General features: G+C 41.8%; 1 protein-coding gene across 5 annotated transcripts in view; it reads right to left on the reverse strand.

The window, feature by feature from the left end:
- LOC126279017 (cohesin subunit SA-2-like) overlaps positions 1-18,232 on the reverse strand; it is a 359,735-nt gene that overhangs the window by 38,438 nt on the left and 303,065 nt on the right. For all 5 annotated transcript variants that reach the window (XM_049979406.1, XM_049979405.1, XM_049979404.1 and 2 more), the window contains one exon: positions 8,493-8,627. In XM_049979406.1, the coding sequence (XP_049835363.1) occupies positions 8,493-8,627 (135 nt within the window). The remainder of the gene's footprint in view (positions 1-8,492; positions 8,628-18,232) is intronic.

Here is an 18,232-nt window from a genome sequence, read left to right on the forward strand (position 1 = left end):
GCCCGAAATCTCAATTTCTCCATACCAACTGATAGATACAAATAAGATATTCAAGACTACATAGATCAATGCCAACCTGTAATGTTATAATGCCCTCGGTGCTATTCACACCCTAAGTGCCAAGTTACCCGTCTGGACAAGCACTGTGTTCCGCTTGTGACAAGAAAGGTCAAATACAATCCGTATGTTTGCAACGAAACAAACATAAGAATTGCGTCCATTCACAAAAATCTAGTCACAAGGCCCATGTAATCAATCCAGTGTATTGAAAGCCTGCTGCAGGCATTAGCAAAACCAGCAAGCAAACTGTTTCTTCAGTGCTACACCAGTCCAACAAATTTTTTGTTCATTTGCATCTTTGTGGAAAATTTGAAATTTCAGTTGGACACAGGTGCCTCTATTACATAGCTGAATGGTAACACACATGAACTGTTAGGATCCCCATGCCTGCCTAAAACTAGCACGCACCTAACAGCTTATAATGGACAAGACATTCCCATTTTCGGAAAATGTACTTTGCCTGCCACATATCACTTGCATGCGAGAACTGTGACTTTCAATGTGCTACAATCAAACGATTGTGAGAATATATTTGGCATTGACTCTTTTGATTTGTTTAGCTTTAACATTCAGGACAATGTGTTGTCAGTGACTGCATTCAATACCAAAGAAAGTGTAGCTAGATTGCTGAAAGAATTCCCTGAACTCTTTTCTGAAGGTTTAGGAAAGACTAAGAATTTTTTTGCACATAATACTATGAAAGACAATGCTCGGCTAAAATTTTGCCGGGTCAGAACTGTTGCCACTGCATTACAGGACAAAGTTGCTGCTGAATTTAAAGAACTGCAAGATAGCGCAGCTATTGTGCCCGTATAAGCTAGCCAATGGGCAGGTCCACTAGTTTTGCTCCCCAAACCTTCAGGTCACATGCGCTTGTGTGTTGACTTTAAGTCTACAGTCAACCCACAGGCTGCAATTGATAATTATCCATTGCTGTGCCTAGAGGATCTGATGGACAGATTAGGCGCTGGTTGCTACTTTTCAAAAATTGATTTGCGTGACACATATCTTCAGATACCACTAGATGAAGAATCTCAAAAAGTGTGTGCTGTGAACACTCAGTTGGGCCTGTTAAAGTATTTGCGTTTGCCTTTTGGCAGCACTTCCGCATCCACCATTTTCCAACGGTATTTGGAACAGCGGACTGCTCAAGTACCTTACCAAACTTTCTTTTGCCCCCCCCCCCCCCCCCCCCCCAAGTTGCAGTGTCTTGGTCACGCCATAAACAGTCAAGTTGTACATTCTCTTCAGTCACATTGTTAATTAACCATACAAGACCTGCCAGATTCTCAAGATGTCACAGAATTGCAGTCAGTCTTAAGGAAAATGGACTATAATATTTGGTTTGCACCAGATGCTGCACAAATCGCAGCTCCTTTGCATCACTTGCGTTGCAAGGAGGTCACCTTTGGACAGATGAGTGCCAATAAGCTTTGCTCAGTGATTGCTGCTTGGTTCACTTTGATCCTGCCAAAGCTGTTGTGTTGCAAGTTGACACTTCCTCTTACAGAATTGGTGCAGTGCTTTCACACATAGTTGGTGATAAAGGCAGGCCTACTACTTTTGCATCAAAAGTGTTGTCCAATGCTCAGTGAACTATTCACAAAAAGAGAAACAGGCATTGGTTATTGTGTATGGTGTCACTAAATTCCACCACTATTCATGAGGCAGAAAATTCTACTTAGTAACGGATCACATGCCATTGCAGTCCTCCTTTCATCCGATGAAGCCGGATGCTGTATGAACTGCCCAAAAATTGCAAAGATGGGCTTTGTTGTTGTCTCAATACCAGTATGAGTTTGTGTATCGTCCGACAGCTAAACATGGTAATGTGGCCACACTTTCATATCTTCCGATTGGCCCTGATACACACTTTGACACTTCTGCTGCATCTTGTTGTCACATTGATGCTCAAGTTTCTGAACTGCATTAAACCTTTTTCTCTGAACTATAGCAAAATTGCACAGGCCACGGAAGCCGATTCCAATTTGAACATTTTGCTAATATAGATTTTCATGTCTTGGCCTTGCTCATTGCATAGCATAAAGAACTCTGTAGTGGGTGAATACTTTGCACTTCGGCAGAGCCTTGCTATACAGCAAGGCGTGATTCTTGTTCAAAATGGCAGAGGAAAGTCATGTGTGTTGGTCCTCAAAGCTTTGCAAAAAGAAGTGTTGCAGTTACTACACCAAGCATGCTAGGGATTGTTTGTACGAAACAGTTATTGCATTGACACTGTACTTGGCAGGGTATGGACACCCAATTAGAATAGATGATGTCACAGTGTCGTGTATGTGCTGAAAATCAGTCTGTTCTGTCACAAAAATTCTATGCTTGGCGTAAGTTACAATCACCATAGCAACATGTGCACATACACATTGCGGGACCTTTTTGGAACATTCGTCGATTGATCATGGTAGACTCTTATAGCAAGTTTTGTTTTGCTGTGCCAACGAACTCGACAACATCACATAGCACCATTCAGGTGTTGTCCTCTATTGTTTGCCTGCCTTGAAGTTTTGCCTGAGGTCATAGTGTTGGACAACAGTCCTCAGTTCACGTCAAATTAGTCTGAAACATTCTGTGAATGCAATGCCATAGAGCACCTAACCAGTGCACCGTTACAGCCACAGTCAAACGGTGAAGCGGAACGATTTGTCAGAACATACAAGCAGCACTGATTTTCACACTGCACACACCAGGAATCAAGCATTGCAACTGTTTCTCACCTCCTATCGTTCGCATCCACAGGATGGACCATAGCTGGCAGAACTGCTTCACAACCACTGCCATCAGACACGGCTCCACCATCCTCAGCATCTAGCACCCTCCTCAGCATCTGGCACCAAAGGAAGGCCCAAATATCGCTTCACACCACATGATACTGTGTTTTTCAGGGTTTTTAGCGGCAGCATATGGTAGACAAGAGGCGAGATCTTTCGCCGACTTGGCGCACGCATGTATCTCTCATTTCAGGTCCTGGCGGATTGCAGCACAATCAAATTAGCCACTGTCATGTGCGTGGCGATTCTTCAGTATCTCTTCTCCCAGATACATGGATCCTAAGGACAGTGTGGCCACAGCAGCCACCAGAGGGTGTCATCATGACACCATGAGACGACCCACGGAGACAGAGCCTTTGCCTCCTCTGCCTCATCTTGACTTGCAGCTTTTCACGGATGATGCTGTAGTATACAGAGAAGTTGCAGCATTAGTAAAGTGTAGCGAAATGCAGGAAGATCTGCAGCGGATAGTCACTTGGTGCAGGGAGTGGCAACTGACTCTTAACTTAGACAAATGTAATGTATTGCGAATACATAGAAAGAAGGATCCTTTATTATATGATGGCGGAACAAACACTGGTAGCAGTTACCTCTGTAAAATATCAGGGAGTATGCGTGCGGAACGATGTGAAGTGGAATGATGATATAAAATTAATTGTTGGTAAGGTGGGTACCAGGTTGAGATTCATTGGGAAAGTCCTTAGAAAATGTAGTTCATCAACAAAGGAGGTGGCTTACAAAACACTCGTTTGACCTATACTTGAGTACTGCTCATCAGTGTGGGATTCGTACCAGATCGGGTTGACGGAGGAGATAGAGAAGACCCAAAGAAGAGCGGTGCGTTTCGTCTCAGTGTTATTTGGTAACCGTGATAGCGTAACGGAGATGTTTAGCAAACTCAAGTGGCAGACTCTGCAAGAGAGGCGCTCTGCATCGTGGTGTAGTTTGCTCGCCAGGTTTTGAAAGGGTGCGTTTCTAGATGAGGTATCGAATATATTGCTTCCCCCTACTTATACCTCCCAAGGAGATCACGAATGTAAAATTAGAGAGATTTGAGCACGCACGGAGGCTTTCAGACAGTCGTTCTTCCCACGAACCATACACGACTGGAACAGAAAAGGGAGGTAATGACAGTGGCACATAAAGTGCCTCCGCCACACACCGTTGGGTGGCTTGTAGAGTATAAATGTAGATGTAGATGTAGATGTAGACTTACCAATGGAGCTGGACCCATCCACACTGCAGCAGCCAATGCCTTCTACAAATGATTATGGGCCTCAGGAGTTGGACACATACCCTGGCATTTTCTGAAGGACCTTTCCACCATGTGGCTGGGTGGAACTGGACGTCCTATGTCCCCTGCAGCCACCACTTCCAGTCCCTCAGCGAGTCCACAGACCTGCCTCCGCTGCCATTGTCATGGTCCCTATATGATGATGGTCCATCGCTTTGGGGGGGGGGGGGGGGGGGGGGAGGAATGTTACGGTGTAAAGTCAAGCGTCGGCACAGCAATCGAGAATGATAGAGAAGACATCAGCCAGTCGCATGCTCACTGACTCCTATGCAGGATGACAATGCGACAGCAGCGACCCTTATACAAAGAGGACATAAGCGCCACGCCTGACTGGTCGCGGCCCAGTTCAATAGTAGCTTCAAGACTAGTGACTTGTATAACAGTGACTTAGGATTGTCCATACTGAAGAAACTTGATTATTTTGTATGTTACCTTTTGCTTGCAACATATCTGTGTAATTGCAAGTTAAGTATTCTATCTTTTAATTTATTAATAAAACTCATTAATCTGATTTGTTTAATTTGATTTTCTAGCGATCCGAGAAGGCAGGCTTCCTAGACACTCTGTATTTGATGAGCATAAAGACATAAAACCTCTGAAGTGCTTTGAAGTCTTCCTTTAATGTGACATGATGCAGATCCCCAACACCTGCGCAGTACTCAAGAAGAGCTTGTACTGGTGTCCTATATGCTGTCCTCTTTACAGATAAACCGAAGTCAGTCATTCGCCTTCCCTACCACAATCCTCAGATGCTCATTCCCATTTCATATTGCTTTGCAGTGTTATGCCTAGATATTTAAATGATGTGACTGTGTCAAGCAGGACACTATTAATGCTGTATCCAAACACCACGGGTTTGTTTTTCCTACTCATCTGCATTAACTTCCCTTTTTCTACCTTTAGAGCCAGCTGCCGTTCACCACACCAACTAGAAATTTTGTCTACGCCATCTTGTACCATCCTTTAGTCATGGTGTGGTTTATGGGAAGATGTCAACATCTTCCCATAAACCACACCATCATCAGCAAACAACTGCGGATAGCTGCTCGCCTTGTCTGCCAGATCATTTATTTGTATAGAAAATAACAGCGATCCTACTACACTTCCCTGGGTCTCTAATCCATCCCTATGCCACTCCCAGTACCAAAGGCTTTGCGCAGAGATCATATCCCTGTGGAGGACCCAGGTGCAAGACTGCTAAATCCACCCATCCAGCACTTCCTATTTCAGTCCTGTTGAAATGTAGCAATATTTACCTGTCCTTATATGCCCTTGGTAGCTGAACCTCCAGCAAATCTGTCTGAACAGGATTTGTCTGAAGTACACTATTTTAAATTATGTGGCTGACACCAGTTTTCAGTCCAAACACTTTTAATTGTACTCGGTTGTTGAATAACCTAAAGTTTACAGCCAGATTGAGTCTCATTCACAAGAATTTATGCGCAGATAAACAGCTAGTCACAATCTAAACTTGAGTGATACCCTATAAAGAGATTGTTAGAGTGCACTAACATAATGCTGAAGTGACCCAAAAGCTTATGTGTGGCAAGTAAATAATCAACATATTGCCTAATTACACTGTTCTTTCAAGTGTATACTCATATGAAAATGAAATAACAGTGTGCACAGTAAATATCATTTAGAAGTAACACAGTTCAATGTTCTTAACTATTGCCACAGTTCGCAAAATGCATTATTGAAGTTCTACACAATTCTTGAGATTAATTGCAAGCTCACAGTCTCCATAAGTGAGCAACAGTCACTGTAGAAACACTCAGACCCTGAATTTAAATAAAACTCTGCACCTTTTAGAAGCTGTGCTTTGTGCTAACTCATCTGCATACAATGTGTAATAATTTCAGGTACATATCTTGCTTGTATCATAACCTCCTGCAGACTATTGAAACGGCTCCTAGCAGCCTCACTTTTATAATATTACAATAATTAACAGTACATTCAGCTACAGTTGTTTGCTGTCTTTGTAAAAAGACAGCAAACAAAGATTCGCATTCCTGATTGACCGAATAGTGGGGAAAGATTTTTATGAACGTGAATTTTTATATACAACAATAACTGGTATTGAATTATACTGTCTAGTTCGCCAAAATATGATATTATATTTCAGTAACAATGTTTTAACTATAAATGCTAATTACTCTGAAACTATATGAGACCGAAACTTACTACCATGTCTCGGAAATTAGCTTTATAACTGCTATAATTATTCATATATACTTTTGACCTACTTCATCTGAAAGTTAGCAGATAATGAAGTTTTATATTATTCGTATTTGTAATTAGCACAGTATTTAGGTACACTAATTGAACCAATGGCTTCTAACTAACCAAATGAATGTAATGGACAACAAAGTTAAGTTGGATAAGCCCATACGTAATATTGGAGATTTTTGGGTATTGTGCACATGCCTTACAAGTGAAAATCTCAAAGACATTTAAAAAAAAAGGGAAGGTGGGAGGGGGGAACTTAACAGGGGGAACGGGTCCACCACTTTGCTGCACTGTCACAGGCTTATCCTACCTCATCAGAAGCCAGGCCAGCTGTGGAAGCATGTCACATACCAGCTCTACGGCAATCACAGCACAATTTTTTATATTGATATAACTACCAACCAGCTGCTCATCGAGATGAATGGGCACTGCCAAACTGTGGCCAAGTACAAAGTTAACTACCCTATGGCACAAAACGCAGCTGACCATAACATGTTGGATTTCAGTGGCTTCTTCACAGCACGGGCCATCCGTATCCTCACCACCACCACCACCACCACCACCACCACCACCACCACCAGCTTTGCTGAACTGCGTAGATGGAAATTATCCTTATAACATATTCTCTGCTCCCAAAACCATCCTGTCCTCAACCTACGGTAACTTATTGTCCCCACATCTGACAGTTTCTGTCCCCTCTGTCCTACCACCACATCCCCATTCACATCTTCTCATACACACTGCATGCTGCCCTCTGCCAATACACCCACCCATCTTTCCCCTTGTCTGCTAGACAGCACTCTCAACACTCTTCTCTCCCCCCACCCATACCCTGCCATCCCTTCCCCTAATCTGCCTCCTCCAGATTGCAACTTTCGTTCAAAGTGACAGCTGCCTTCTGGTTCAAGCTGCTGCAGACAGAAGTCATGTATGTGTGTTATGCTGGTTTGTGTGAAAGCATGTGTGGGTATTTTCTTTTCTGAAGAAGACTTTGGCTGAAAGCCAAATCGTAACAATTCTTTCGTTGTGCCTGCCTGCAACTCAACATTTCATATTTAAAATGATTAGCAATCTATCTTCTATCTTACATTGTTCAAGTAGAATAATATACATAAGAGGATGCAAAATTTTAAAATGAACTGGTGCAAATGAAGACAAGGGGAAGGGCAGTTTAATTAGATCTAACATTAGCAGTGTGTAATATTAGCTGCTAAAAACAAACACAATTCAAGTTTTAGTTTGGAAAATATGTGAATTTATAAAATCTTACAATAGGGACTGCAATTATAGTTTGTGATGTGCATGATGCATTTATATAATTTTATAAACACAATTTGTAACTGTAAGACAATTAAAATGTTATTTTCAATACTGTTTGTACTTGTTGACAGTGTTAAAGCAACAGATTTGCTTCAGTGGCTATAAATTTGACAGGCATTATTGAGTGACATCCATACTGGGTAGGGAGTGATGTGGGAACATATAAAAGTGAAAACAGTAACTAAAATGTAAATAAGGTTTTCAAGCAGTTCATTTGTTTTAACAAATATCTTCACACTAGGGAATGGAACTTCTCTGCTGTCATCCGAAAAGATTGCCCAACATAATGAATAATCTTCCTTTGTTATGTATGCAGTGTTGGTCACTATTATACTGATGAAGTAAACTTCCAGAATGAATTGGCTCTCTGAAGCAGAGGCAGACTATTTTAATTGACTGATTCATTGATTTGTGAGGAAGCGTGTGCAAGCGCGCGCATGCATGCATGCATGCACACACACACACACACACACACACACACACACACACACACACACACACTCACTCTCTCTCTCTCTCTCTCTCTCCCCCTCTCTCTCTGTGGCTAAGCCATTTCTCTGCAATGTTCTTTCTTCCTGGAATGCTAGTTTCACAAGATATGCAGGAGAACATCTGTGAAGTCAGGAAGGTAGCAGAAGAGGTACTAGCACACGTGAACCCATGAGAACAGGTCATGAGTCATGCTTGGCTAGCTCAGTCAGTACAGAACATGCCCTAAAAGGCAAAATCCCACATTCAAACCCCGTCTAGCTCACAGTTCTCTCTTCTGAAACAGATTTACATTTCAAAATGTGAAAGTGTCTTACTTTTGAAGATTTCAAGCTTTCTGGTACACTACTCTTCGGCCATAGTGTATTAACCAAAACTTCAGCACACAGTATGCTGTCAAATTTCAATAAAACTTGAAGCATCTGCTGCAAACAATCTTCATATTCTGGAAACTGAAAACAAAATACAATATATATTACTTGATTCACATAAAAAAACACAACATCAGCACCAGAAAGCTAACAGGAGCCACAAGTGCAATGTTTAAACAGGGGAAACACTGGGAGCTCAACATATTACTTCTTAATACATGTGGCCATAGTGTTTGTAGTTGTTTTACCATTGTGACATAAAACCATCTATGCACACACAAAAATTTGCCACACTAAGCTACAAAATAACGAACATAGACACACACTTCAATTCTAAACAAGGGCTGTCAATCTTACAAACACAAATCTAGTAATAATAAACAGCAGCTCTTAGAAAATTGATCAAAACACGATGTTGATGCCCCAACAAATGAAAAACAAATAGAAGGTCTCATTACATGATCTGAATATATTCTCATTACAAAAAAAAGACCACAGTAACATAAATATGGAGCTTATTACAAAATTAATAAAATAAGAAATTTAAAAAAAAACCATAGCAACACAGAGTAGAAAAAAAAAAAACAAGCTCAAAACTAATTGTGGTGAATGAAAACTTAAAACTCTAAACAGAAGGAGAAAATTGTTAATATAGCAAAAGCTGACAGGAATACCGGAGCGCTCATGGAAACTAGAATTCATATAAAAAAACAGAAAAATTCATCACAAAAAGGAATATAAAAGAAATTAAAATCTAACGCAATACACTTATTTCAAATGCATGTTAAAAACCCTCTGAAAAACATAGAGCATACATTTTCACACAGGGATGAACAGGGACTTGTATATAAAACCCCAAGCCACCCAATATATTATATCACCCGCAAATCCGAGACAGACATTTCCACTAGGCCAGTAGTAAATTTCAGATCAGCTTGCACATACCTACTAGTGAAACAAACACAAACACTGGTCACCCAATACTATTAACTTGTCAATGATAGGGAATTAAAAAATACTGTTCAGCTAATAGAAAAAACAAAACAGATACAAATATCTCACACTCATAGGCATTGGTTCCCTTTAATTTAAAAAAAAAAAAAAAAAAAAAAAAAAAAAAAAAAAAAAAAACCAATTATGGTTGCATCTCTGTTAATGATAACATTAAAATAATTGGAGAAAACCTGAAAACATGTAATCATCTACCTCAAGAACATCTCAATGAAGCAATACAACTATTTCTGTAAACAGAACAAAAAACTATCTTATTTCAATCAAGAGTATTACATGTAAGAAGCAAGTTTACTCATCCATTCACCTTCAGAAACATGAGCCAATGTCTTCCTAAATCACATATAAAAATGAATATCTGAAGATGTAACACCAAAGAAAGGCTATTTCGTCATCTACTGGTATCTGTACATGGATGACAATATGCACAGCAGATGAACTTCTGAACAATATACTACAATTTCAGAAAGACATAAATACACTCATGTTCAGGGGAAAAAAAACAAAACAAAACCACTTTGAATGACTGAAGATAGGATGTTCATTTTCACAGGCCATGTACATCAGTATGTTATGCAGAAATGGTTAGCATTTGGACCGTGTCAACCCCTAGGTTCAAGGTCAAGACTGATATCACGGCACAACACCACCTACCAGTAAAATATGCCTGTGGCTCTCATTGTTGCTACAAACTGAATGTAATATTTAATTTTGACTTGAGCAGACACGTAGGATGCCTCGCAGATGTATGCATGAACCATAGCATCAAATCAGTGAGTCTAAAAGAGGGTGCATTATTGGCATGAGGGAATGTGATGCATCCATCCAGGAAATTGTTGTTTGTGTGGGACAAAGTGTTTTGGAAGTGCAATGGGTGTGTGCAGAATGGTCATGAAAGGTCGTAGAACACAACGAGATGTGGCAGGTCACGCCACCCAGGCGATCTCCTGAAAAGAATGTGAATGACATTGCAAGACAGATCTGTGCCCTCTTCAGCTCTGGCACAACTGTGGAATAGTGTAACACATCGTACAGTTTCCAGAATGCGATTTTCACTCTGCAGCGGAGTGTGATCTGATATGGAACTTCCTGGCAGACTAAAACTGTGTGCCAGACTGAGACCCGAACTCGACTCTCCTTTCGCCTACTTTATATTCCCTACCTTTACTCATCATTAGCCTTGTCTAAACCGCCTTCCCGTCCCCTTAGAAAAATATAGGTTTCACTTAGATCTTCACCACTTCCACTACCCCTTCATTTCATTTACATATTAAATAAGCACAAATTAATATTATTAAGATGATATAATACACATATGTCAAAGCACATATGAAGTGAAACTTTTAAATCAAGTGAAAACCAAAACTAGTTGTTAAGTTAGTATCACTCCCACACAAAAACACAGAGACAAGTTTAGCGAGGAGTACAAAAACAAACAGTAGTGGTGCTATATCGTGTCATATCTTGCTTCAGAAAGCGTTTAGTGCTGCACATCAATGTAAGATAGGGCAAAAAGCATCAGTGCAAAACGATGAACTGTATAAAAAAATATGCAAGCAGATAACAATTTCTATTACAAAAGAAAATTGGACATAAAATACTTTAGGTAAATAATTACCTCTTTCATCATTTGCAATGAACTGTTTTTAGAGTTAGAAAACAATTGAAGTGATAAATACGTCCACATAACAGACACTGACAACATTATATATCAATAAAACAAAACCCATATGATGATATAAATATGAATTTTCTAGTAACTGTGCAGAGATATTTAAATACCTATCAGAATAGACTTACGTTTGTGGCAGTTGTGTACTACATTCATATCTAACGTACAGTAACTTGGCATTTCTGACATTCACTAATTACAGGGCAACATTTACACCATCTCTCTCTGCTGCAAGCATGTGGAAGACAGGAGGATGGCAGAGCTAAAGAAATATAGTTGTTGCATAATAAAAATTTTAAAATAAAAATTCTCTTTTGCATCTTCTGTGTCTTATCTGAGACATTTGTTTATGTACGTAAAACTATGTTTTATGTAAATAAAATAGAAAGAAACTTCCACATGGGAAAAATATATTAAATAACAAAGATTCCAAGACTTACCAAGCGGGAAAGCGCCGGTAGATAGGCACAATGAATAAAACACACAAACACACACACAGAATTTCGAGCTTTCGCAACCGGCGGCTGCTTCGTCAGGAAAGAGGGAAGGAAAAGGAAAGATGAAAGGATGTGGGTTTTAAGGGAGAGGGTAAGAAGTCATTCCAATCCCGGGAGCGGAAAGACTTACCTTAAGGAGAAAAAAGGATAGGTATATACGTGCGCGCACACACACACACACACACACACACACACACACACACACACACACACACATCCATACATACACAGACACAAGCAGACATATGTCTGAATGGATTGGATTGGAATGACTCCTTACCCTCTCCCTTAAAACCCACATCCTTTCATCTTTCCTTTTCCTTCCCTCTTTCCTGACGAAGCAGCCGCCGGTTGCGAAAGCTCGAAATTCTGTGTGTGTGTTTGTGTGTTTTATTCATTGTGCCTATCTACCGGCGCTTTCCCGCTTGGTAAGTCTTGGAATCTTTGTCTTTAATATAAACTATGTTTTATGGATTACATCATCATTACAAGCACTGATTCTAGTTCTTCACAAAAAGAAAGTTGATCTGCTGTTACTGCTCTATGCCAATGGTTTACTATTTTACGAGACAGAACAGTCTGTATGTGGTAATGGTGTTATTGTAAAGCCATCAAAGAAACAGCAGTGAAGAAAATATCAAACAATATTCTGGTAAACAATGAGAGAGCATTTTGCACAAATGAGCATCCTTGAATTCTGTACTAGTGGTTATAACTTGACAAAGATAGTATGGCATTGAGAAATTCAAGATAAAAAGTTATAAGCTGTTTCATATTTACTTTCAGGGAAACTAACATAGCAAAAATATTATGGCAAGATCACTCACAAATGTAGGTGCAGCTCCACCTTCTGCACAAGATGAGTTGCACAGACACAGAAGTGAGGAAGATAAAATTTGCAGATTATGAAATAATTGACAGAACAAAGGTAATGGACAGGCATGTAAATAGGTGCAAATTGTTGTTAAGCTTTTGGGCAATGTCCTTTCTTAGAGCTAACTGGGGGTTGTGTCAGATGGAGAGGGTGTGGGAATCGAGGAGGTGAGGAGGAGAAAGGAGGGGTGAAGGGAAGGAAGGTGATGGTTGGGAAGGAAAAGCAGCCAAGGAACAGTGTAGAAATGTGGCACCAGTGCACCCGCCCTGGGTAAGACAAGGGAAGTTGTGTGTGATACTCGATGAACTGAAGAGGGTTGAAAGGGGGACACAACAATACAAGAGGGAGATGTCGGGGGGCAGTGTGGGTGTAGGTTAATGTAATTAAGAGATAGTCAGCTGTTATTTATGTGGTAAAATTTTTAAAAACAGTTTGTAATGTTTCTTTGATAGAGATATTTCTGAATAACTTCTTCATGTTGGAAGAAGGCAATACACTATTTTCAGGTAAAACAACATTACTGAATTACTTGTGTGCTGGTATAAGCTGGCACCAGTAGACTATGAAGCACAGAGGTTGGGAGATGATAGAGGCCAATAACAGACTCACAGGAAACGTGCTGCCAATGCCCTCTCAGGCACCAGTATTTAGATTGCTGCTGCGGGCCGGATGGCCAGTCTGTCACATTGAGTGAGTTCCAGCTCGCCACCAGTCACAGCCCAGTGGGAGTCGCATGTAGCAGTTCGTTCCACCACTAACTCAGAGACAGGCAGCACATAGCGACCAGAGTGGTGTTCATAGCGGACCTTTTACTTCACCAGCAGTGAGGTGTCCGTCCCCGTTAGCTGAGTGGTCAGCGTGACAGAATGTCAATCCTAAGGGCCCTGGTTCGATTCCCGGCTGGGTCGGAGATTTTCTCTGCTCAGGCACTGGGTGTTGTGTTGTCATAATCATCATCATTTCATCCCCATTGATGTGAAAGTTGTCGAAGTGGCGTCAAATCGAAAGACTTGCACCCGGCGAATGGTCTAACCGATTTATTTTTACCAGCAGTGAGGCTACCGTGGACTATTACAGAGAACCTGTACTACAACAACTATCTTGAGAGAAGTAATTTTCTATTCTTATGAATAAAGAACCCATTTATATGCGTGCAGTTTGTGCTATAGGAAGGGGATACTGGCCACTAAACAACATTCCGTCCTTGGTCCCAGGGTACAAAGCTACATAGAAAATGAGACAACATAAAAGATGGAGATGAGAATAATTCAGTGAAGAAGAATTTGCTTGCCTCTCTTGTGTTTCAGATTGCAGGGTGATCATATTCAAGTGTCTGATAATTTTTTGTTGTGTTCTTGCATGTATTCCAGGAGGGGAGCCGCAGAACTAATCAAATTTCTCTTTTTAGAGGCTTGGCTTCCTTTTTTACTGAAACTTATCTGTGTAAACCATGGCTACCCCGCCCCCTCCACCCCGTCCCCATGCCTCAGCCACAGATGGCCAATGTGATTGATCTAACATAAGCTTCTCTGTTTCAGAAACAATGAACTGCTGCCATGCTGGTGACAGTACTTCTGGCTGCACAAGCGGCATCGGCCACACAACAACAACAGCAGCCAACTGACCAACAAGCCCTACAAGTGCTGCCGACCAACACACCAATGTTCCGGCAATTTAACAAGAACAAAGAGGAATGGCTCAAATAACTGCCACAGTTCCAATCTCATTGTGCAGTTCGTTTAAAGCTACTGTGCTGCTACAGCTGCGGGGGCCTTCAGTGTTCAGATTAATACAAAAACTATTCCCAACCGCATCTCCCAACAAACTCAGTTAGAACCAAGTAATCACGGCATTAACTCAGTACTGTGACCAGCAAGTTCAAGTAGCTGCAGCCAGATATCATTTCTTTTGCTTGCAGAAAAAGCCAGAACAGATGTACCATGATTGGTACAACAGATGTACCATCAGTGGTACATACAATTAATGGGTATGACTAGGAAGTGTAAATTTAAGTGTAGTTGTGGCAGCTTTTACAGTGACTTAGTGATTGGAGATGCTATAACATTCAATGTCCCACATAGCAGAATACAGGAACAGATCTTAAAGTACTCTGATCCATTGCTTCCTAAAGTACTGCAAATCTTAGAGCAATATGATTTGGGTACTACAGCGGCCAATAAGTTTGACCGGGCCATGATTTGTTGGGTCGAGTCGCCCATTGCTCACGATCACCCCAAATAGCCACAATAACAAGCATGTACACAGCTGCATAGACAGCCATCTCGACAGGTAAGCAGACCTGTGAACTTAGTGAAGTCTTGTCCTAGATGTTTCGCTTGCCGTCAAAGATAGGATTGGCTATCACGTAACGCAACACATATGGAAAAAAAAAGGCCTTGTCCAAGCAGTTTGTTTGCAATGGCACAAAACCGCCAATTCTGCCCGCTCCTAGAAAAAACAGGCTCATGCACATGCAGTGAACGTTGTGTATTCCAAACCTACAACAGGTTCTCACAAAAGTAAGATTAAAGTTGTGCCTACTTCTCGCCCTCGTGCTGTGCAACAACATCTAACGAACTATTTGTCTCATTACGCATAGCCGGCTGTCATGTGAACTTCCAGTTGGACACAGGTGCCTTTGCTAAATCATGCCACGTATGAACAGTTAGGGTCACCACACCTTTCTAAATCTACCAAGCACCTCACTGCTTACACTGGACAGGAGATTCCAGTGCTAGGAGAGTGTAGTTCGCTTGCCACTTACAAATCTTGCACTAGGACAGTGAATGTTACTGTATTGAAATCAACAGTTTCAGTTTAGATACCTTTGAATTGTTTGGACTTAGCATCCATGACAACGTACTGTCCAAATCAGCTTTTGATCCAAATGGCAACATAGCTAGCTTGCTTAAAGAATTTCCTGAACTATTTTCAGAAGGAAAGCTAACAACTTTGTAGTGGGTGTTACATTGAAAGACAATGTACAGCCTAAGTTTTTACGGTCCTGCCTCATTCCAATTGCTGTAAGAGACAAAGCAGCTAGAAAGAATTGCAAGATAATGGTGTAATTGCTGCCATTCATGCTAGTTAATGCACAAGGCCACTAGTTTTGTTGCATTGCGATTGCTCCATCAAGAACATTGGGGAATTGTTCGCACTAAACAGGTAGCACGCCGGCACTGTACTTGGCAGGGCACGGACACCCACACTGAACAGATGATGTCACAGTGTAGTGCATGGACGGAAAACCAATCCTTCCCATCACAGCCATTCTCAACTTGTCCTAAGACTCAACCGCCGTAGCAACGAGTACACATAGACTTTGCACGACCATTTTGGAACACTCGTTGGCTCATAGCGGTAGACTCTTTTTAGCAAGTCCCCATTTGCGGTGCCTATCGCTTCTATCACATCACGTAGCACCATTCAAGCATTGTTCCCAATATTTTGCATCTACAATTTGGCAGAGGTATTTGTATTGGGCAGTTACACTACTGGCCATTAAAATTGCTACAGCACAAAGATGACATGCTACAGACGCTAAATTTAACTGACAGGAAGAAGATGCTGTGATATGCAAATGGTTAGCTTTTCAGGGCATTAACACGAGGTTGGCGCCGGTGGCGACACCTACAACGTGCTGACGTGAGGAAAGTTTCCAACTGGTTTCTCACACAAACAGCAATTGACCATCATTGCCCGGTGAAATGTTGTTGTGATGCCTCATGTAAGGAGGAGGAATGGGTACCATCACGTTTCCGACATTGATGAAGGTCGGATTGTAGCCTATCGCAATTGCAGTTTATCGTATCGCGACACTGCTGTTCGTGTTCGTCGAGATCCAATGACTGTTAGCAGAATATGGAATCGGTTGGTTCAAGAGGGTAATACGGAACGCCGTGCTGGATCCCAACAGCCTTGTATTACTAGCAGTCGAGATGACAGGCATCTTATCCGCACGGCTGTAACGGATTGTGCAGCCACGTCTCGATCCCCGAGTCAACTGGTGGGGACGTTTGCAAGACAACAACCATCTTCATGAACAGTTCGACGACATTTGCAGCAGCATGGACCATCAGCTCAGAGACCACGGCTGTGGTTACCCTTGATGCTGCATTACAGGCAGGAGCGCCTGCGATTGTCTACTCAGTGACAACCTGCGTGTACTGGCATATCACCCGGGGTGATGAAATTGGGTGTCAATGGTTACACGTTTTGGTCACCTCTTGTTCCCATTGACGGCACTTTTAACAGTGGATGTTACATTTGAGATGTGTTATGACCCGTGGCTCTACCCTTCATTCGATCCCTGCGAAACCCTACATTTCAGCAGGATAATGCACGACCTCATGTTGCAGGTCCTGCATGGGCCTTTATGGATACAGAAAATGTTTGACTGCTGCCCTGGCCAGCACATTCTCCAGATCTCTCATCAACTGAAAACGTCTGGTCAATGGTGGCAGAGAAACTGGCTCGTCGCAATATGCCAGTCACTACTCTTGATGAACTGTGGTATTGTGTTGAAGCTGCATGGACAGCTGTACCTGTACACACCATCCAAGCTCTGATTGAATCAATACCCAGGCTTATCAAAGCTGTTATTACGGCCAGAGGTGGTTGGTCTGGGTACTAATTTCTCAGGATCTATACAGCCAAATTGCGTGAAAATGTAATCACATGTCAGTTCTAGTATAATATATTTGTCCAATGAATACCCGTTTATCATCTGCATTTCTTCTTGGTGTAGAAATTTTAATGGCCAGTAGTGTATGTCAACACAACAGCATCCATCGACTATTAAGTGGCCCTTTTCACTCGCAGTCCAACGGAGAAACAGAACACTTCGTACAAACTTTTAAGCAACAGATGGCTACGCTTCAACCACCCACGCACCGGAACAGGCGCTGCAACTCTTTCTTGCCTCCTATCACTCCCACCTACGAGACAGACTGTCACCAGTGGAATTTCTGCTTAGCCACCACCATCAGACACTGCTACACTTGCTACACCCACTGCAGCATCAGGAGCCGCCAATGGTTCACAAGTATTGCTTTGCGCTGCATGATCTTGTTCTTTTCATGGATTATGGTAACCGTGGGCGCTCGGTAAGAGGCGTGATCCAGGAACACATTGGCGTACTTAACTGCAGATCCTGATAGTTTTGAGTGCTGCCACCACAACCAAATTTGTGCATGACATCTGCCCCCGAATTCTGCTGCTTTTCTTCCCTAGATTCACAGGACTGCACGACCTTCACAGCCACCTGCTGGTGCCACCAGTGCACTGGAGGAGAAGCGGATGGACGATCTGCCCTCGCCCCTGCCATCCCCACTCGCTGACCCCATGGACCCTGCCGGTTTTCTAAAAATAAATGAAATGTTGAGTGGTGTGGCCCTCAACTATGTAACCTCTGACTCAACATTGAAATATTAAAAGCTTTGGCTGGTTTCGTTGTCTAGGGGCTGGGATACATAGTTGCCGCATTACAGGCCAAATACTGCTGAGTCTACAGTATACGATAAGAATACACACATGAATTGAATGCTCAAAGGTTTCTATCACTTGGCAATTGTGAAGTATGAAAGTAACATATAAATTTATAAATAGAAAATTGCAACTAAAAAAATCTGTA

This window comes from Schistocerca gregaria, chromosome 6 (genome assembly GCF_023897955.1).
Source record: "Schistocerca gregaria isolate iqSchGreg1 chromosome 6, iqSchGreg1.2, whole genome shotgun sequence".
NCBI classification, from domain to species: Eukaryota; Metazoa; Arthropoda; class Insecta; order Orthoptera; family Acrididae; genus Schistocerca; species Schistocerca gregaria.